Source organism: Mesoplodon densirostris, chromosome 15, assembly GCF_025265405.1.
Source record: "Mesoplodon densirostris isolate mMesDen1 chromosome 15, mMesDen1 primary haplotype, whole genome shotgun sequence".
Lineage (NCBI taxonomy): Eukaryota > Metazoa > Chordata > Mammalia > Artiodactyla > Ziphiidae > Mesoplodon > Mesoplodon densirostris.
In genome coordinates this window covers 1315064-1336977 of record NC_082675.1, presented here as the reverse complement: position 1 = coordinate 1336977, position 21914 = coordinate 1315064, and the positions used below count along the sequence as shown (strand labels likewise).

Genomic DNA, 21914 nt, shown 5'->3' with positions numbered 1-21914 from the left:
AAGTCTGTTGACTAACATTCCGAGACAACAGAACATGTGTCTGCCCTTGAAGTTTTCTTTCAGCCGAAGCACGATTTTCAAAATCAGTTGTGCACATCTCACTACAGACCTCCTCTTCTCCGTGTTTGTTTGTTCGCTGTAGTTTCGTAAAAAATCTCTTGCTGTTACTTCACCTTCATAAATGAGTAAGATTTTTGCCTTTTTCCCCCAAACTTTAAATACTCAGTGGCTCCGGACTAGTAAATGCCAGAGGGAAGGTGCCAGCGGGGCTGCGGTCACGCCCCTTTCTCGCTGCCTTTATTGCTTATAATCCCACTTGGTAAAATCACAAGCAAATGTCATTCTGCTGAACGACCTGGGTGGCAGCAAGATAGGGAATATTTTCCAAAGGTGGTTTTTGGACAGATAACCAAGAAATGGCTGCATATAGTTCTGCCTTTGTGTGCGTCTGAGGTCTTAATGTAATTTATCTGTACCTTGACGTCTTGACATGTGTTTTGCTTTCAGAGTCGGGGGTCAGCTCTGACAATGAAGATGACGACGATGAAGAGGGCGGGAGTTACCTGCACCCGTCCCTCTTCGCTTCCAAGAAGTGCAGCCGCCTGGAGGAGCTCATGAAGGTTCTCATCTCGTTACTGAGCTGTAACTTTATGCCATGACGAAACTGCTCATTTAACTTTGGAAAATTGTTAAGCAGACATTTCTTTGTATAATAGCTTTTTAAAATTTTATTAGCGTTGACGTATATCTCGCCTTTTTGTTTGGCTTGGTGGCAAAGGATTTGCTCCCTTTATTTCTTACATATCCCATTTTATAAATCACAAGCAATTTATTTTCATTTTATTATAGTTTTACTATTTGGGATATTTAGAATAAGTAAAACATTGGTTAAGACTTGGAAAATAACTTTTTCATGCAGGTTTTATTAAAACAGGATTAGATTTCATAGATGTCCAGGCTATGTGCCGCTTGAAATAGTCTGTTACCGTCACGGATAACATAATGTGTTAGCGAGAAACATAAATTAAAGGAAAATTTTCTTTTCATTCTTATTATAAGGAGTTAATCCACACCACTCGTGGTGCCATTTGTGATGTGAAAAAACAGGGGTCCATCAGACCTAAGCACATCATTTCAGCAGTCACGCAGTGTGGCTGATTGATTGGACTTGAAAAGCTGTTGGTGATTAAAAATCAGAAACTGCTTTAAGGATGGACAGAGTGTGAGGTTCTGAGTGAATTTGGAGGCTCACACCTGGCTCAGCAGCAACCTAATCTTGGTCACCCCTCCTTCTTTTCCTTCACGTCATTAGGAAGATTGAGGTGATTTGTTCATTCAGTTCCTCTGGAACTCACAACCAGCTAGAGCTCTCGTCGGCCACGTTAGGGCCTCCCTCTGTGCGCCCGCCCATGTGTGTGGGTGTGGTGCGCGCGTGTGTGCCGCGTGCATGCGTGCGCTGAGGTTTTTCTGAAGTGTAGACACCGTCCTAGAGCCTTCTTGCCACAGAAGCGTTCTGCGTGACTCAGTGCAGGATGTGGTGTGACCTTGCACCCTCTCTCTCTGCAGCCTTTGAAGGTGGTGGACCCAGATCACCCCCTTGCGGCACTGGTCCGTAAAGCCCAGGCCGACAGTCCTGCCCCCACTGCACCCACGGCAGATGGCACGGCCGTGCAGCCCTCCCAGGTGGAGTACACCACTGACTGTGAGTACCTCACTGTGCGCCTCCGGGCAGGGTGTCAGGTGCGGGGGCAGGTATGCAGGTCCAGTGGAGGTGCCATGAGGAGCGTTTGTGTTAAGCATCCTTAGCATGTGGCCTCATCCTTTTGCCTGTCCCTTCACGTTGGCAAGATGGCTGCCCTATCACCAGCATCAGCCCTGCATTCCAGGAAGGATGAAGAGGAAGGGCAAGAGCAGAAAACAGTTTCACATGGTCTTCCCATCCTGCAGCACAGGCTGGGAAATGGGCTTTCAGCTGGATACATCGCTGCCCTAAACAAAGTCAGAGTCTGTTAAGAAGAACGGGGAAAGTGGACATTGGTGGACATGTATTGTACTACCGTTTGCCGTGGTTGCTTTCCTAAAAGACACGGGTCTGATGTGCACCTCGGGTTGGTTACACTTCCTGCTTGTTCTTGCTGATTGCTACTCTTTTCTCTCTTTAATTACTTAAAGATTATTAATAGAAGGTAAATCTTGAAGTTCTATTCAAGAAATCATTTGAAAGTATTTAACCTTGGTCGCATTATCAGGTCTTTTTAAAATTATTTTATCCAGAGGTTAAATACTGAATGAGAAGAACCTTTAGCAAAGCCACGGGAATTCATCTGTTCAGCCTACTTCACAGGGACACCTGATACAATGAATTTATAAAGCTTGTCACTCTCAGTTAGAGATTGGAGGGTCAACCTGAGGTTAATTCCCTTTTAAAATGTAAGCTGCTTTGTTACTTCAGGAAGAAGCTTTTGTTAAAAATGATAACTCTGTCCTTTTGCAATTCCGGTCTGGCACTGGCATGCAATGTGTAATTTTGATGTGCTAAATTAACATTTTTAGACTTCAAAAATCAGTTACTTGAGTGAACTTAATGCATGTGTCTTTAAAGAAATCTCTTAGAGAACTCAGATAATTTCTTTAATGCATAAATCAAGTTAAATCCAGTTTCTTTAAACGTTCAAATCAAAGAGCGGATCTGGTGCGGTCTCATCTTACCTGCTGGGGGTGCGATGGGCTGGGGGTGCAGTGGGCGTCAGAGTGGGCTGTAACCCCTGCAGCGCTTTGTAGATCACTCCTCATGCCTCCCGGCGGGGCTCTCCGTACGGACAGCCCACCCGCCCAGGTGAAGCCCGTGAATCAGGAGTTGGGCGTGACCGGGAGCTTCTGCCCCCATCTTTACCTCAGTCCAGGGTATAAGCTCACTGAGTGGGACGTCTCTGGCTTCCTTTTTCCTTGCTTTCTCTTTTCAGACCTGTCTTTGAATTTGCACAAGTTGAATGCAGTGTCCCTGCGCCTCCCCTAGATTTCTAGAGCTATTAAGCTTCTTGCATTGGAAAGGAATAAAAATTCAGGGTTGAGTGGCCATTATCAGGTTTTTCATGCTGCTTGTCACTAGTGTGCGTGCAGTTAGCTATGAGGTCGGTAATGGCTCTGTTTCCACACACCCTGTAGGACTGGGCAGGGGAGCAGCCGAGGAAGGCCGCTCCGTGACTCGGGGTTTTACTGCGAGGTTCCATGCTCTGATTGTTGACCACGGCCTGGGCCGAGTCACGGCCGGCTGGAGGAAGAGAGGGGTGGGCAGTACCCAGGGAGCCTGGAGCCCCATGACTTCAGTCCCTCCTGCCACTCATCAGGGGCCCCAGAGGCCAGGGTGACCCTTGGCAGCCTCTCGCACGGGGGAAATCCCACCCTTGCTCTATGCAAACCCTGCAGGCCAGTCCATGGGTGGGGTGTCCTGGTCCCCTCCCTGACCCCTGACCCCAGCCGGAGGTGCTCCAGCAGCGGAGTACCAGTTAGTGACCACCTCTTCCCTTCAATGAAATCATTGTCTCGACAGTCACCTTCTCCTTCACACGTGCAAGAGTGACAGACACGAGTAGGAGAGGCGGAATGGGGGTTACGCCTGGTGCTAGACACGCGCTGCGTTGAGGGCAAGCCTCACGTGTGCCCAGGCCAGTGGAGAGGAAGGAGGGAGTCGGTGCCAACAGATTGTGTGCTGCTGAGACGTGGGTTTCAGCCATGCCAGAGGGCCGGGACCAGGTTCTGGGTTTTCCAGAGAAGCAAGGAACCTAGCGTGTTTAGGTGAAACATCTCAACTTACAAATGTCAGCAGTGAATTCATATTTTGTAAAAATACAAAACGTAAGGCAAGCCAGCTGCTACTCATAGGTGCCCGCGTCCATCCTCTGCTGTGGGTGCAGGAGGGTACCTGGGCAGCGGGACAGAGGGAGGTCGCAGAGCTTCTCTGTGGAGACGGTGCTCAGCAGTGGTCAGCTCTGCCCAGAAGCTGGGGAGGGGCCGTCAAGTGTCCTTCAGATTTCACACAGATTTAAATGCATCGTGCTGGGAATTGAGAGCAGTTTCATTAAAATGGGGAGGACAAAAGCCAGACTCCACGCTGGTGGGAAGTGAATGGGTGGTGTAGGTGGGAGACCTGAGCACGGGCTGCTTTGTGAAGAGGGGAGGGGCTGTGCCTAGTGGAGAAAATGTTCCCTGAGAGCCCTGCCTCCAGGATCGGCCCCTTGGGTTGCCATGACAACAGCCCATCTAGCATCCGGGAGTCACAGGATGGGAGAGGCGGCCTTAGAATTTGGATCTAGATCAGAAAAATGCCTAGAAGAAATGAACACAGACACCTGTACTTGGGTTCTCAAAGATGTTTTTATTTGTGATTAGAGTCTATGGTTATCTTAAAAAATAGCAAGCAAGAATATGAAACATTTGAAAAAGGCAAATAAAGGCAACATGGCCCATCAGATAATAAAATGCGACGTTACAGTAGAAGTACTTGGGAGGCCTAAGTAATTGGTGGTTTACACAAACTGTGTGATTAAAACAGGTCTAAACATGCTACGTACATACGTGCCTGACATGTTCTGCTGTTGACCCACTTCTGACGTGGGCCACGGCCTTGCCTCTGACGGACGTGCTCAGCACAGCCAGCCTGAGTCCTGTGAGGTGAGGTGCACACCAGGCGCCCAAGAGCAGAACCCCAGGCTTTCAGGGTCTTACTTCAAGGCTTTCACAGTTCTTTCTCCCTCCTTGGTTTCCACAACAGTGTTTTGTTTTTGTTTTTTAAGCAATTGGTGTTTTATCCAATCTTTTCAAAGGATTCAGTTACATTTTCACAGAATCAGTAATTCTCTTTTCTCACTCAGATTTCATCTGTTTGCATAAATTTTAATTAAATACGTAATTACAGTACGTTTAACCAGAAAGAGTTTAAGTGAAAAACTCTGCTGGTAAAAGCAGAAAGGTTCAGCGTTCTGAAGAGGAGCGCCCTGGCCTGGCGTGTTAGTGCCTCCGGGGCCTCCCCGGCCCAAACCCAGGGGGCCCTTCAGAGGGGAGGGGTGAGTGAGCCCCCCAGAGACAGGTTCAAACAAGGAAGGACTGGCTTATGAAAAGCATGGTGTCGGGGAAAAGCTATTCGGAAAACAGATCCCATTAGAGCCTCACCTTTTATCCAACAGCAAGACTACCTCCAGGTGTAAGTGCCAGATGTGAGAGTTCTCAGGAAAGTAACGACTTTTTTTTTTAATTTATTTTATTTTCTTAGTCTTGGCTGCGTTGGGTCTTCATTGCTGCACGCGGGCTTTCTGTAGTTGCAGCGAGCAGGGGCTACTCTTCATTGTGGTGTGCAGGCTTCTCATTGCGGTGGCTTCTCTTGTTGCGGAGCACGGGCTCTAGGCTCGCGGGCTTCAGTAGTTGTGGCATGCGGGCTCAGTAGTTGTGGCTTGCAGGCTCTAGAGCACAGGCTCAGTAGTTGTGGCGCACGGGCTTAGTTGCTTCGTGGCATGTGGGATCTTCCCGGACCAGAGCTCGAACCCGTGTCCCCTGCATTGGCAGGTGGATTCTTAACCAGTGTGCCACCAGGGAAGCCCAAAAATAACAGAACAAGAATCATCTGTTTTAAGCCAACCGACATTATATTCAACTAATGGAAAAAACAAAACCGTTGAGAAAGCAGAAAAAACTAACAGAAACAGCTTTTACAGACAAATAGGAAAAAAACTTATAGCCCAGTAGAAGAATGAACTGCAGTATGAATAATTCACAAAGGTAAAAATGACCATAAAAATTTTTTTAAAGGTTTACCCTTGCTGCTCACTAAAATAGCATTGTATCTACTGACTTTAGAACCTAACCTCCGTGGAAAATAAAATCCAGCATTTCATTTAAATCAGGCTGCAGCAAATATATGAAGAATCCGAGACTTTTTGTTATGGTGGGAAAATATCCATTCGCAGGCACACAAGAACACGTTGAAAGTATAAGTCTTAGGATAAAATCGAGGTTTCTGGGCTGTGGAAAATGTTGTTTCATGTATACCTATTTGAATTTCTTAGTAATCATAGAGATTAAATAAAAGGGAGACACGCCATTTTTCAGCTGTCACGTAAGCAAAGAAGGCAAAAAGGTCGACATCATGTTGCTGGTGGGAGTGTTCGACTTGTGGAGGGAAGCTGGCAGCGTAGACCAGAGCCTGAAATGCGGGCCTTTGACCCAGAACTGAGCTTACGTGTGTAAAGACTGAGCTTACAAGAATGTTCACTGTAAGAATGACTTTTATGAGCAGCAAAGGCTGAGATGCCCTGTGTGTCCCTCGGGGAGGACGAGTGGAGTAGGGTTAGGGCACAGCGGCAGCTGGAGGCTCTGCCTGGGGCTCCCAGTGGGTGAGGGTGGGGCCAAAGGGGGCGTTTGGTGTGAGCCTAGAGGGGCAGGTAAGAGACTGGTGCCAGCGGTGCGCTTAGAAGAGGGTTCAGGGTGAGGGGGTGACTCCTTCCCTGGCCATTTGTACTGCTTTGAACCTTCTCAGAAAAATTGCAGGTTTGTGTGAAGCTCATTTGAAACACTCGTATCCTGAGTTAATTCTTGGCAGTTTTGAGATTTTAATGGCAAGACTGTTTTGTCAGCTCTCCCTGTATCCTGTTGAGGCTGAAGCAGTCCTTGTGACAGCTTGTGTCCCAAACAGAGGCTAGGGAGCCCACTTGCTGGGGCCCATCCAGGGAGCTGGAGTCACTGAGCTTTTCCGTCTTTTTACATTACTTGGTGTTTAATAATCACCTTAGAATGTACTCAGTCGTCCCTTGTTATTTACTTTCTGCTGATCAGAGGTTTTCCTAGATTTGGCAGTCTAGGAAGAAAAGCATCTTTTTTTTTTTTTTTTTTTTTTTTTGTGGTACATGGGCCTCTCACCGCTGTGGCCTCTCCCGTTGCGGAGCACAGGCTCCGGACGCGCAGGCTCAGCGGCCATGGCCCACGGGCCCAGCCGCTCCGCGGCATGTGGGATCCTCCCAGACCAGGGCACGAACCCGTGTCCCCTGCATCGGCAGGCAGACTCCCAACCAGTGCGCCACCAGGGAAGCCCCTATTTTTATTTTAAAAGAATTTTTTTCTGGAAGCTCCTTAAATATAGATATGTGAAACTTAAACAGTCTCATTTATTAGCCTGACAGTGAACTGTCTTTCATGCTGTTTTCTGTTATTAGTTAGTTGTCTTATGCTATTTAGCTATAAATCCTTGCAAAAAAGCATAATAAATAAAATAAATTATGCCGGAAGCAGTAATGCTGAAATACTACCCACTATTACAGCATGCGGTTTTTTTAAAATAAAATGCCAGCTCGGTTTTTTTGACTTTTCGGTTTATAAATAGCTTAAGTGAAATTAAACCACATCACGTGGCTGCAGTAGATATTTTCATGCTTCTTCCCAGTTTTTAAAATGTGGTTTTGCTATTGTTTTTAGCATTTTTTCCTGCAAAGTCATGACCTTGAAATGCTTTACTTACCTTGCAAACTCTTTTTTAGAAATAGCTGTACTATAATTCAAGAGAAGTAAAAGGGAAAAAGTAAAAATACTACCCAAGATGCCACCATCCAGAAATAGCCATTTTTAACATTAAGTGAGCATCATGGACACAGTGAAAAAGACTGAGATATTGTGGGGAAAAGGGGAAAAAAAGAAAGGTCATATCTTTAGAATACAAAGATAATTTTTATGCAAAGATAGATTAAAAAGTTGATGTATAGATAGAAATATTTGTGTTAAAGTGGAAATAAGCGTTATAATTTTACTTGAATTTAGCTGAAGAACTGTAATCAAAATGAAGTAATTCCTGAACTTCAGTTAAAAGTTTCTTCCATACCTCAAGAATTCAATTCTAAAAGGAGAACATCAGAGAGGTTGGAATTGTAGGGTTTTTTTCGAGCTATATGTTTTTTATCTTAGATGTTATTAATCAACTAAGAAGCTAGAGAAAATTCAGTGCTATTAAAATGCCTTCCCTTCACCCCTACCCTAACTGCTGGGTTTTTTATAAGAAATCCTGTGTTCTGATTGTGAGAGTTTAAAATAGTATTTACATTCTGTTCTTTTCCCTGGTTGGTTAGTCTGAGTTCCACAGATTAGTTTTTTTGTCAGAGCATCTCTGAGTTCTTTATCTGATTCGTTTCTTGGTCATTTGAATTTCATAAACAAGTAAGTTTTTACAAGGGTTCCATTTCATGCATTCTTTTTTTTTTTTTTTTTTTTTTGTGGTGCGCGGGCCTCTCACTGTTGTGGCCTCTCTCGTTGCGGAGCACAGGCTCCGGATGCACAGGCTCAGCAGCCATGGCTCACGGGCTCAGCCGCTCCGCGGCATGTGGGATCTTCCCGGACCGGGGCACGAACCCGTATCCCCTGCATCGGCAGGCGGACTCTCAACTACTGCGCCACCAGGGAAGCCCCCATTTCACGCATTCTTGAAAAGTGCCTGCCAGTGACCCTGGTGTAGAAAGGAAAACTTGCCTGGGTATAAAATACTTGGGTTGTATTTTCTTTCTCTGAGACCTTGTAAACTAGAATCTCACGTGGTCCTTCATCAGAGAAACCTGGGTTGGCTGACTTTTGCCACCGACTAGTTGAGTGAGTGAGTTGGTTGGTTTTCATTCGTTGTTCCTGGGTGCTGTTCTCTGAGATCTTATGTTTGAAAATGTCTGCTACCCTTTGACATAAGTAGCAACTAGGCAGAGAATAGTACACTTAGTCACACTTGCCCGGAACTTGGGAGCGTTGCTGCATGTTGCTGTGGAAGGGGCGAGGCCAGCTCCCTGTTCCCTCCCTCACCCCTTAAGAGCTTGCTTTTTCTGACTGGATACCTAAAGAGTTCTCTTTGCCCTTAAATTTTAATAACTTAATCAGCATAAAGCCCCCAGTTTTCCTGGAATTTTCTGTATACCCTTTCAGTCAAAGATGCAGTTCTCATTTCAAGGAAATTATTTTCTGTTATACCTCTGAACGTCTTTTAAAAGACACCAGTTTCCTTATTTTGGATCATCTTTTTCTTCCATATCTGTCATTTTCTTTTCTTTTTTTTTTAATCTGTTTCTCTTTGGCATTCAGCATGATTACGTCCACTTCCTATCCATCTTCTCCTTGGTTGGTGACTTGGTTTTTTCCAGCTGTGACTATTCTGTTCCTTATAGTCGATAATGGTGGTATTTTGGTCCTCAGTTTGTTTTCTAAACTCTCCAGCAGGTTTGCAGACCTTTTCTGTAAAGGATGTAAGCGTTTCCAGTGTGGCAGCCGAGCAGCCTCTGTGGCAGCTACTGGTGGTGGTGGAGCGTGAAAGCCGCACTGACCATCGGGAACAAGGGCATGCGGCTGAGCCCTAATAGAACTTGATTTATGGACACCGAACCTTGAATTTCATAGAATGTTTACATCATGAAATGTTGTTTTGTTGGTTTGTTTTGGTTTTGTCTTTGAACCATTTGAAAATGTAAAACCATCCTGAGCTCTCCCGGGCTGGGCTGAAGCAGGCACACAGACCCAGTTCCTGACCCTGCTCAGCAGGGTCCCTTCCATCTCATTACTAGTTTTACTTCCTTTTCTTTGTGCTCAGTTGAATTCCTGTCTCTCCAGATTTGTCCGTGGCCCAAAGAACTCAGAGGTGGCTTGGGTTCTGTTTCCTTCCAGACTCAGTTCTCTGCTGTTTGCCCGGCATGTTCCTTACTGGGCTCGCTTGCTGGGCCTTGTCCTTTTCACCTTCCCCCGCTCAGGTCGGCAGCTCCATCCAGACCTGTTATCCCAGCACTGGCCACCCCTCCTAGACACCATTCTCACCTGCCCTGAGATGCTTTGTCGTCCCTCCCAAGTGCGGCTCCTCTGGAGACTCCATTCTCTGCTCTCACGAGATCCCCAAACTGCCCTGGAGCAGATGTCCTTTCCCCAGTCGGGAGCCCAGGGGAGACGTCTGACGGCACAGAGCCCGGCCGCAGGCTCCCACCTCCCGTACCCCTGAGGCTCTGCCCTGAGCTCCTGGTCTCACGCTGGAGCTGCCTGTTGTTCCACCTGGACTCCGCAGAGCCTGTTCTTAGGTAACTTGCCTCCAAAACCTCCATACGGTATAAAAAATTCAGGTCATTTTGCTTGAGGGTCACTGATGAAGACTTTAAGTAATAGCTGGAGACAAGGCATCTCGAGAAGCCAAAAAAAAGAGCAGTCGCTTTTCAACACTGGCCTTAAAGTTCCTGAGTCACACATTCATGTATCTAAAACGGATCCATTTGGGTGGTTTCCAGTGAGTTTACAAGTGAGAAATTCTCCGTGTCACTACAGAAGTCTTCAGATTTTCCTCTTCCAGTTTGGTGACAGCAAAACAAGTCTCCTTTTGTTTGAGGATTCTTTTTCCTTAAACACAGGGCTGTCTGGATGTCACAGTGAAGGAAATTAAGCAGGGTGGCTACTGTGAGCCCATGTTGAGCTTCCGTCTTCTCTAGCATCTGGCTCCTGAGCCCTTAACAGCCGTTGGCCACCGCCATTCACTGTGGTGAGGGGAGCCCCAGGTTTTTAGACACGGTATGTGCTGATCCAGATGGTGAAAGCTTTTAAGTATTTGGGGGGTAGGGAGGGTCATAATATATTATTTTTTAAATAAATTTATTTATTTATTTTTGGCTGCACTGGGTCTTCGTTGCTGTGCGCGGGCTTTCTCTAGTTGCAGCGAGCGGGGGCTACTCTTCATTGCGGTGCGTGGGCTTCTCATTGCGGTGGCTTCTCTTGTTGTGGAGCACGGGCTCTAGGCGCTCGGCTTCAGTAGTTGTGGCACACGGGCTCTGGAGCGCAGGCTCAGTAGTTGTGGCACATGGGCTTAGTTGCTCCGTGGCATGTGGGATCTTCCCAGACCAGGGCTCGAACCCATGTCCCCTGCATTGGCAGGCAGATTCTTAACCACTGTGCCACCAGGGAAGTCCCAGGGTCATAATATTTTTTTACTTAAAAACTGTGGATGTAGAATTTGAGGGAGTTTTGGTTTGACTGTAATTTTCCCTTGCAATTGTGTATGATACACAATTGTATCATAGATGGTGTATGATAGAGAGCTAGTAGGTAAATGCTCTGCCTAGAACTAACGGTGGCCAGAAGGGGTTTTTAAGGAACTCCCGAAAATTATCCCAGTCCAGGAGGTGGAGCCAGAAGGCTTGAGAACAGACATCAAGAGACAGTTGAGTGGATAAGAGAGTCTTAAGAAAGGGATAGGGCTTCCCTGGTGGCGCAGTGGTTGAGAGTCTGCCTGCCGATGCAGGGGACACGGGTTCGTGCCCCGGTCCGGGAGGATCCCACATGCCGCGGAGCAGCTAGGCCCGTGAGCCATGGCCGCTGAGCCTGTGCGTCCGGAGCCTGTGCTCCGCAACAGGAGAGGCCACAGCAGTGAGAGGCACGTGTACCGCCAAAAAAAAAAAAGGGATAGAGAGGGAGGTTTCAGCTTTGATTTCTCTCATTCTACTTCTGAAGCACCTTGAACGTTTTTAATATTCCCTGGGATTATTGGGCACTTTCCTCACCCTTGAAAATGCAGAATTCAGTGATAATTTTGCTTACCATTGAATTGTGTTGTTGATGCTTAATATTTAAACTCCTATAGTTTAACCTATCCTCAGGTAAAGGCTTTCAGTGTGAGAAAGCTAACTCTTACCTGTAGGCAGAAAAAGATTCTCCAATCAAGTAGACTGGTTTTTTGGGGTTTTTTTTAGTAAATTTGTTTTTAGTTTTGGCTGTGTTGGGTCTTCATTGCTGTGCACGGGCTTTCTCTAGTTGCAGTGAGCAGGGGCTACTTTTCGTTGTGGTGCGTGGGCTTCTCATTGTCGTGGCTTCTCTTGTTGCAGAGCATGGGCTCTAGGTGCACGGGCTTCAGTAGTTGTGGCATGTGGGCTCTAGAGCACAGGCTCAGTAGTTGTGGCGCATGGGCTTAGTTGCTCCGTGGCACATGGGATCTTCCAGGGCCAGGGATCAAACCCGTGTCCGCTGCGTTGGCAGGTGGATTCTTAACCTCTGCGCCACCAGGGAAGTCTGACAGCTGTATTTCTTGAGCTGTTGGCCACTGGCACCAATCTGGACAGGCCGTGTTCCCAGCCTGTAACCTGGGGTGTTCCACTGACTTGCATTCATTGTTTTCCTGTGTTGCTGTTCTCTCCTTGTTTGTTTGTTTGCTCCTGTATTTTGCTAGAGCACGTTCTCCAGTAGTTTGCGAAGAAAAGGTACACAGGAAGACCGTTTTTTTTGATTCTTGAATGTCTGAAAATGCCCTAGTAGATCATTTGCATGGGCCCAGAATTGTGGTTTGAATATTGCCCTTCAGAGTTTGGAAGGTTCCAGGCCACCATGTCCTAGAAGGCTTTGCCCTGTGCCATTCCAATTCCTGTTCTTCCACACGTGACTTGTACATTCATTGAACAAACTGGCATCACGGGCAAGCCATGATGGGAAGAGCAGGGCACAGCGTTCCCTCCATCATGGAGCAGAATCAGTGAGACCCCTGGGGGAGTCCGCAGTGCTGGCGGACGGAACCAGGGAGGCCCTCGAGCCAAGGCTTCCGGGGCCCAGAGGCCTGAGGAAGCCCAGGTGAGGCCCGATTTGGGTAGCAGGGGCCGGGGCATGGGACCCAAGGCAGGTGCCTCACAGAAAGGGAACGTGGCTGGGGCCTTGATGGGGAGTGATGCGGCTGGGCGGGCAGTATGGGGGCTCTGGCTGGTCTAGGAAGGGGTCCCTGGAGCCTCTAGGGCAGCGGCTGGAAGGGCTCTGGTTCCTGGGAGGCGGGTATGGGTCCGAGAGAAACCACGGAGCCCGGGCTGACTCAGTGGGAGGAGACGCGGCCGCAGGAAGCAGGAGCGGCGGTGTGTGGGGACAGCTGTGTTCTGGACGCTGTCCCTTTGAGAGGTTTATGAGATGTCCCAGTGTGCGTGTTAAGCAGGCACTTAACATACCAGTTCAGCTCAGAGCTGGAGATAGCAGTTCTGGAATCAGCAAGTGTAAGTAGGATTTAAAGCCGTTGAAGTTATTAGGGAAGTCCCAAGTATGCAGGTGGATGGAGACCGGTTGGCCATCCAGTGACGGAGGCCAGGGGGCCAGGCGCTGCCCGGGGTGGGCAGGGGCGCTGCGGGCGGGCGGGCGGTCTTGCTGCTGCTGCCCAGGCCCGCTCAGCTGGTAGCACAGCGCTTCTTTTTCACGATCTCGTGTGGATAAAGTAGATTGGTCTTTTAAGAGTGTACTTATTTTTCTCCACGGAACTCAGGAAAGCTCTTTTCTTTCATTCTTAATAGAGACACATGTTTATATTTCTGAACTGACAGCAGGGATTGCTGAGCAGCCCGCTGATCCCCAAGAGCCCTTCCAAGGCTGACGTTCTCTTCTGAGAGTTAGATTCATACGAGATTAAGATCACAAACAAGAGTTAGTAAATCGGCTCTGATTTTTGCAAGAAGCCCGTTGAATAGAAGGGCTTTGGAGGGTAATTAGGCAGGTCTGTCTGACCCTGGGTTCCACAGCTCTGTACGTTTCTAAGCGCACAGAGTGTCAGGGAGGAAGTGCTTAAGAATGTGCCGGGGGTTTTAAGCAGCTTGATCTTTCCACACAACTATGCCTGCCCTTGGGAAGTGTAGGCACCCGTTGACATTTCTGTCTTAGATTTATTTGGAGTAGACATGTTTTAATAAACATTATCATGATGTTTATTAAAATCACATCAGCATTTAACTTTGTGTAAGACTCAATCCCCTCTTGAAAAATTAAACAGAGAGCCCTGAGAACAGCAACAGCCCTAGTAAGGAGTGTTATGCCTTGGAAGCCCGGTGAGAAATGGGACTGCGGGTGCCCTTTGGAGCCCTGCACATCACACCACCCCGTGTCTAGGACGGGACGGTGAGCTCCAGGGAGCCAGACCTCTGTCTGTCCTTGGCTCCGTCTGGTGCAGCGATTCTGAAAACTTAACATTCATGAGAATTTCTGAGTTGGGAGCTGTACACAAAAACACATGTTCTCTAGCTGGTAGTCATTTTAAAGGATCTCCAATTCAAGGATTTCAAGAGCTGTGAGGCCCCACTGCAGCGACGAGCGCACGTCTGCAGTGTCCGCCGCGGGGCGGTGCCGGCCGCTGGCTCCTGCTCTTGAGGAATACCTCAGCACACGCCTTGCCGTCCACGGGCTTTGCTTGTCACACGCTTCTCTAGTGCCTGCTCTAACCTGGGAGCTGTGCAGCCTCCCTCTCACTGCTTTCAAGATGCTTTGCCTTCTGGGACCATAGCCCTGATCGCAGAGAACTGCCCCAGGGATGTGTGTGCAGGAGGGCAGAGCAGGGGCCTCCTGGGGTGGGAGATGGTTCTGGAGGTAAAAACTTTGGTTTAGTTTAAGTACAGTTGATGTGCAATGTTATGTAAGTTATAGGGGCACAACTGAGTGAATCACAACTTTTAAAGGTTATAGTCCATTTATAGTTACTGTAAAATAATTGGCTGTATTCCCTGTGCTGTACAGTATATCCTTGTAGCTTATTTATTTTATATGTAATAGTTTATGCCTCTTAATCTCCCACCCTTGTCTTGCCCCTCCCCGTTTCCCTCTCCCCACTGGTAACCTCCAGTTTGTTCTCTGTGAGTCTGCTTCTTTTTTGTTATGTTTACTCATTTTAGTTTTTAGATTCCACATATGTCATGTCATACAGTATTTGTCTTTTTCTGTCTGACTTAATTCACTAAGTGTAATAGCCTCCAGGTCCATCCATGTTGTTGAAAGTGGCATTATTTCATTCTTTTCTATGGTTCAGTAATATTCCACTGTGTGTGTGAGTGTGTGTGTGTGTTTGTGTGCGTGTGCGTGCGTGTACACCACATCTTCTTTATCAGCTCATGTGCTGATGGACACTTAGGTTGCTTCCATATCTTGGATATTGTAAATAATGCTGCTTTGAAAGTTAGGGTGCATGTATCTTTTCAAATTAGTGTTTTCATTTTTTTAGATATATATTTATTCGATTTTAAGGGGGTTTTTTGTTTGTTTTTGTTTTTAATATTCATTTATTTATTTGGTTGCCCCGGGTCTTAGTTGCGGCAGGCGGGTTCCTAAGTTATGGCTCACTGGCTCCATAGTTGAGGCATGTGGCCTTAGTTGTGGCATGCGAACTCTTAGTTGCAGCATGCACGTGGGATCTAGTTCCCTGATCAGGGATTGAACCTCGGGCCCCCTGCATTGGGAGCGTGGAATCTTAACCACTGCGCCACCAGGGAAGTCCCTGATTTTTAGTTTTTTTGAGAAACCTCCGTACTGTTTTCCACAGTGGCTGAACCAATTTACATTCCCACCAGCAGCATATGAGGGGTCTCTTTTCTCCACATCCTCACCAACCTTTGTTATTTATTGGAGGTAAAACTTAAGAGGGGCTTCACAGCAGGCAGAAGACACTGTTTGGAGGTGCCCCTGGCACCTGCAAACGAAATGAGGGGCATGATACTGTTCACCATAGATTGGGGGGCAGGCCAGGCCAGGCGTGGCTCCGGGCTGAGGTTGGCCTGTCACTGTCACATCCGCCCCGGGCCTCAGTGTCTGTGGGGAAAAGGACAGAAACAACCTTCTCCCTAAAATCTTTTCATCTGTGACATCCTGCACATGAAATGGGAATCTGGGAGAAACAGTGCACAATGGGCTGCACTGTTGGGTCCTCAGCTGTGGCGTTGCCCCAGCAGGCACCATGCAGCAGGAAAGTCTGCGTTCTCAGCTCGCCAAGCCTCGGGTGTTTCATTGGCATCAGGGTTATTTTTGGATACAGAGGGATTTTCAAATTCCTGTTCACCTTTGCAAGGTGTAATTAGAACTTGTTGGAAAGGACTCACAGAGTGCGTGGGTAAGAGGTGAGAGGGCATCCTGTGTGCATTGTCTTTAGGTTTCTGCTTCCAGTGTGTCCTCCTCTGCAAGTTCCCCAGGGCGCGTGCCCTGGGCTGGCTTTCTAGCGTGGGAATCCCTGCATCCGGAGTAAGACTTGGCTCAAGGCTTAGGAGGTGCCTTCAGGTTTGGAGGCTTTGTTTGATTTTCACACATGGAAATGGAGCCTTTTCTCTTTGTGAGCTCAGCTATGCATTTAAATTTTTTCCTTATATTTTACAAGCATGTTTAGGTATTTGTAATGGGTGAGTTCCTGAGTTAATCTGCCGTCTTTCTGGCAGGGTTATTTTTAGACTTTGTTTTAATTTAATGTGATGGGTGGCTCAGGTACAGACTGATGGTTTATCTGCATGTTCATTCTTTCAAAGGGATGATCCTTAGTTTTGAAAATAATTTATTCACTTCTGTTACATAAAGAATGCATTAAGTTGCAATTGCATAATATATAGTTGACACTTAACTGTAAACTGTTTTTTTCTAATCCATACGCCTCACTGGTTGTAGCTACGACTTTGAGATGTATTTTGGCCTGTTTTCAGGCCAGAGGCTGGCCGCCTGGCATAGGAAGGACACGGAGTGTCTGTCCTGTCCTTGGGATGTGACACTGTGGACGGTCGCAGCTCTTGCCGCCCCTCCCAGGGCAGGGGGTGCTCTGTGGGCGGGGCCTCACCCCTCCTCCGTGGCGGTGTCTGTGCCCAGGGGTGAGAGGAAGGGCCCCCGTCGCTCGACCGAGTGCGGGGTGAGTGGGGAAGTCGTTCCATCGTTTCAAGGAGGAGGATGCAGCTCACAGAAGCCTCTGTTCATGTGTGAATACCTAATTGGGTTAGGAAAAGCTTATATTAGAAGCATCGAATCCGTCTGTCCACCCAACAGAGTCTGTGTGCTGAGTGCTGGGGTTACAGAACAAACGTGTCTCTCCCGCCCTCTGCCCCCGCCTTCCTTCAGAGATATGGTTTGAATGTCTCTGTGCTGAAGATCACACAGAGGATATTGAGGCCACACATCTTTTTTTGAAAATGTGGAATATTGTGGTGAACGTGAACAGTGGTTGGTGCACCGCATCGAGCCAGCGATTCACAACTTGGGAGTTCAGACATGTATAATTCATAGAAAGTAAGTCATTACCAGCCGCGGATATGCCTGCAGCACGGGTGAATGATGCCGTTGTTCCAGCCGAGGCGCAAAGGCTGGGGTATAGCTGTCAAGGACAGGGTGTGAGCTGCTTCACCACTTTCATCTTCCCCACGGAGCTTCCAGTGCTGGAAACTGTAGTCAGTGTAAAAGCTCTCACTATTTGCAAATGTTTTTGTTTTAAAGTAGATTAATTGAAGATCAAAATAAAATTCCATAATGAGAAAAATCTTTCACCATGCTCTAATGAAGAGGAAATTAAATCTCTGTGTGGTCAGAACCAGTTGCTGATCTACAACAGGATTAGAAATTTAAATTCTTAATTAGTTCATTGGATCTTCTGTGATTTCACTGGTTTTGAATATTTTTCCCCCAAAATAAAAAATGAATAAACTTACAGGAATTTTGATTGTTTTAAAAAATGGGCTCTATCTTACAGATACTTGCCTGGGTGGGCAAAATATATAGGAAGTTATCATACTTCACTGTTTATAGTAATAAAGCCCCAAATGATCTCAGTGTCCGTGAGGACTTCTTAAATCAATTGCAGTACGTCTCTGTGCTGGGGTGAAGGCATGCAGGGGTTGTTACAGAGCAGCACAGCTTTGTAGACAAGATGACTTCCAAGACAAGTGTTTGTTTGTTTATTATTGAAGTATAATTAATTTACAGTGTTGTGATAGTTTCTGGTATACAGCAAAGTGATTCAGTTACATATATATAAGAGATAAATACCAGATTCACTTATATGAATGTTGTATATAATATATATTCTTTTTCAGATTCTTTTCCATTATAGTTTGTTACAAAATATTGAATATAGTTCCCTGTGCTATACAGTAGGACCTTGTCATTTATCTATTTTGTATATAGTAGTTTGTATCTGCTAACCCCAAACTCCTAATTCATCCCTTCCCTCCCCCTTCCCCCTTTGGTGGTGTTCTCAATGACTGTGAGTCTGTTTCTATTTTGTAAATAAGTTCATTTGTATCGTATTTTAGATTCCACATATTAGTGATATCATATGATATTTGTCTTTCTTTTTGTCTTAGTTCACTTAGTATGATAATCTCAAGTTCCATCCATGTTGCTGCAAGTGGCATTATTTCATTCTTTTTTATTGCTGAGTGATATTCCACTGTGTATATGTACCACATTTTCTTTATCCATTCCTCCGTCGATGGACATTTAGGTTGTTTCCATGTCCTGGCTATTGTAAATAATGCTGCTGTGAACACTGGGGTGCATGTGTCTTTACCAGTTAGAGTTTTCTCAGGGTATATGCCCAGGAGTGGGATTGCTGGATCATACGGTAGTTCTATTTTTAGTTTTTAAAGGAACCTCCATACTCTTTTCCACAGTGACTGCACCAGTTTACATTCCCTCCTACACTGTTGGTGGGTTCCCTTTTCTCCACACTCTCTCCAGCATTTGTTATTTGTAGACTTTTTAATGGTGGCCATTCTGACTGGTGTGAGGTGGTACCTTGTTGTAGTTTTGATTTGCATTTCCCTAATAATTAGCCATGTCCAGCATCTTTTCATGTGCTTATTGACCACCTGTACGCCTTCTTTGGAGAAATGTCTATTTGAGTCTTCTGCCCATTTTTTGATCGGGTTGTCTGGTTTTTTTGTCACTGAGCTACACGAGCTCTTTGTATATTTTGGAAATTAACCCTTGTCGTTCACACCATTTGCAGATGTTCTCTCCCATTCTGTGGGTTGCCTTTTCATTTTGTTTGTGGTTTCCTTTGTTGTGTAAAAGCTTATTAAGTTTGATTAGGTCCCATTTGTTTATTTTTGCTTTTGTGTCATGCCTTGGGAGACTGACCTAAGAAAACATGGCTGCGATTTATGCCCAGACAAATGTTTAAATGAGAAAAGTAAGGAGAGGAGAGAGTGGAGAGCTGGTGTCAAACGGGGAAGCCAGCAAAGGGTGTCTAGTCCTCAAAGGGGTCATCTCACAGGCCACACAGGAAGGGAGCCAGTGCTGCTGGACAGTGGACTTTGTCCTCACCTGCCCGCTCTGCAGTTAGGGAGGACATCAGTTGTGTAGCAGGAAGGTCCACGTTGGGCTGCCTTGAATGTCCCCGTGCATGTTCACTTTCCATCGTCCCTGGGTGTGTGTCTGGGCATTGCCTGATTCTTCCAAACTGTGTGTCACCTGGGCAGCCTTTCTTATATCAGGAAAACGAAACGATGTGGTTGACCTTGGACAGAAGTGACATTGCATTTGGAAAAGTGTCTCTTTTTTACTGCATTGTGGATACTCACCAACTAGCCTGTCTTTTGCCACTCTCACGCCCCCACAATGTGTCTTTTCACAGCAACAGTGGCAGCCATGTACTACAGCTACTACATGCTGCCCGACGGCACCTACTGCCTGGCACCTCCCCCCCCAGGGGTTGACGTAGCCACTTACTACAGCACCCTGCCTGCCGGGGTGGCCGTGTCCGGCTCCACTGGAGTGACAGCCACGGCCCCGCCCCCTCCAGGGACCACACCACCGCCCCCCCCAAGCACAGCAGAGACGAGTAGTGGGGTGACCTCCACCACCATCACCACAAGGTATGCTCTCACTTCTCCTGGTCACCTGGAGCACCTGTGTTCTCGGTTTGGGCTTCTTTATGGTGTGCGTCACATAGAGGGTCTCCGTTATCCGAGTACTTGTTATCCAGATCCCCGAGTTACAGGGTTGATTGGGCAACAGAAAGTGTCCTAACATAAGCACTCGTAGCAGTGAGGTCTAACCACTGAGAGAATGAGCTCCCCGTTAGCGTCCCACGCCGCTCCCCTGAACCCAGCATCTGTTCTTTCCCGTGTGCCACCATCTCGGTGGGGCAATACTAGGCACAGTCAGTGTGAAGTGAAGCCCACTTTTTGCCAAAAATGCAGGATTTCATAAAGCTGATGCAAGTGAGTCTTTCACAAGCTATTAGGAAATGAGGATCTGGCTGTTCGTCCAGCCAACCACTGAATAACAGAGCCAGCAAGGCAGGGGCTGACCCCCGGCGCCTGTCCTGGGTAGCCTGAGCGGGGCTCTGAAGAGTGCCTATGGGTGAGTGAGCACTTTGTAAGGGGCACTGGCATGTCTCCAGCTGCAAAGACGCTCGGGAGACTTGACGGAACACTTGGGTAGTTCCCACTTTCTGATCATGCTGAGGAAGTCAAACATGAAACGAAGGGTGATGAATCACGCTAGCCAGCATGCTTTCATATGTATGTAACAAAAATTCACACTTGATTTGTTCTTGGTTGTTTCTAAGAATTAGCAATTGGGGGGAAATGTGAGGAGAGAAAAGATGAACCTGTTTTCATGACCTTAAGTGTCGCTTTGAGTAAAACCCTTATTTTCATCATTGGCAATGATATTTTGGTCCCTGTTTCAAATGGATTGACTTTGATTAGTTTTCTGTAGTCCCAGTCATCTCAGATAAGGGCCTCCCTGTCTGCGTGTAACTTACCTGCCGGTGTGAACTGAGACAGTGCAAGTCCCCCGGCAGCCTTGCTGGCCGCCCCCCGCCGCTGACCTGGAGGAGGGCCGGCACTGTGGGTGTGACCCAGCTCTCCTCTGCAGTGCACTTGCTTCCGTGGCCGCCATCATCCCCCCGCCCCCCGACATTCAGCCCGTGATCGACAAGCTGGCAGAGTACGTGGCCAGGAACGGCCTTAAGTTTGAGACCAGCGTTCGTGCCAAGAATGATCAGAGGTGAGTGAAGGAGTTGATGTGGGGTAGATGAATGGTATTTGGGGTTTGGTTTAGCTTCTTTTTTTAATCTAGCTACATAATTGTTTATATATATGTATATATACATATATATATATTTTTATCCTTATGTGTTTAGATAAATATATCTTGTTAAATTACTTAGAGTTGGGGTGGTGGTCTTTTTTATTGTTATATTTTTTTTGTTTGTTTAACTTGTTTTGCTTTGTTTTTTAAAAATGCTGACCCTACCTAAAATAAAAAGCTGGGATTCATGCTTTTCAAGAATCTACTGTGGAAATTCAGACACACACTGCACTTTGTTTTTTCATCAAATAATGTTCCATGCTCGGGTCGTAGCTGTGGTCGCAGCATGATCTGTGCGATCGCCAGGGTCAGTCACTGCGCAGCCTCCGAGCAGCAGGCGTGGTCCGTCGGAGCTGAGGGGCGTCACAGCCAGCGAGCGTGTCTTGTTGAATGACCCGTCCCCTTCTCTGTTCCTAGGTTTGAGTTCCTGCAGCCGTGGCACCAGTATAATGCCTATTACGAGTTTAAGAAGCAGTTCTTCCTCCAGAAAGAAGGGGCCGAAAGCGCACAGGTACGTGTCTGGGAAGAAGTAATCCTCGGGATGTGCGCTAATAGGGTTGGTTGGTTTTACGCTCACTTTTAGGTGTAACGTATGTCTTGCATTTGCCGAATTTAACTTTTCCCACCTCTCTTGTCTTACATCTGTTGGAATCTTTGCCCCGTATTCATAGTTCATTGAGGATCATTTGTCCAGAATGTTGTAAACAAAGTAATCCTGTCTCTTCAAGCATTTGGTGTTTTGGTTGACTCTTATTTTTAACTACTTTGGATGGAAGCTGTGTATTATACTTCTGTTGTGTTAGCATGTACTTAAATGCCCAAGTGTAACCACAGGTGCTCCCAGCTGACAGGCTGGAGCCACACAGGTGCTGCCCACCCACTGGCCTCGAGCGCCACCTGCCAGCAGCTCGCCTCACGACTCCCATCCCTGCAGACGTCCCGCACTTGGTTCTCAGGCGCCTGTTGGAAGCATTGCCTCCTGTCCTTGTAATCCTTTTTCTGCCTCTCCTGTCGTCTCCTCAATTACATGGACACCCTAATGTCTTTCTAAAACCTGTTTTGGTAGAGAGATGACGTAGGCTTTG

General features: G+C 47.0%; 1 protein-coding gene across 4 annotated transcripts in view; it reads left to right on the top strand.

The window, feature by feature from the left end:
* The window catches only part of SFSWAP (splicing factor SWAP), an 84105-nt gene that overhangs the window by 14892 nt on the left and 47299 nt on the right, over nucleotides 1-21914 (top strand). For all 4 annotated transcript variants that reach the window (XM_060118468.1, XM_060118467.1, XM_060118470.1 and 1 more), the window contains 5 exons: nucleotides 508-620; nucleotides 1567-1702; nucleotides 19364-19604; nucleotides 20614-20745; nucleotides 21247-21340. In XM_060118468.1, coding sequence (XP_059974451.1) covers nucleotides 508-620; nucleotides 1567-1702; nucleotides 19364-19604; nucleotides 20614-20745; nucleotides 21247-21340 — 716 coding nt within the window. The remainder of the gene's footprint in view (nucleotides 1-507; nucleotides 621-1566; nucleotides 1703-19363; nucleotides 19605-20613; nucleotides 20746-21246; nucleotides 21341-21914) is intronic.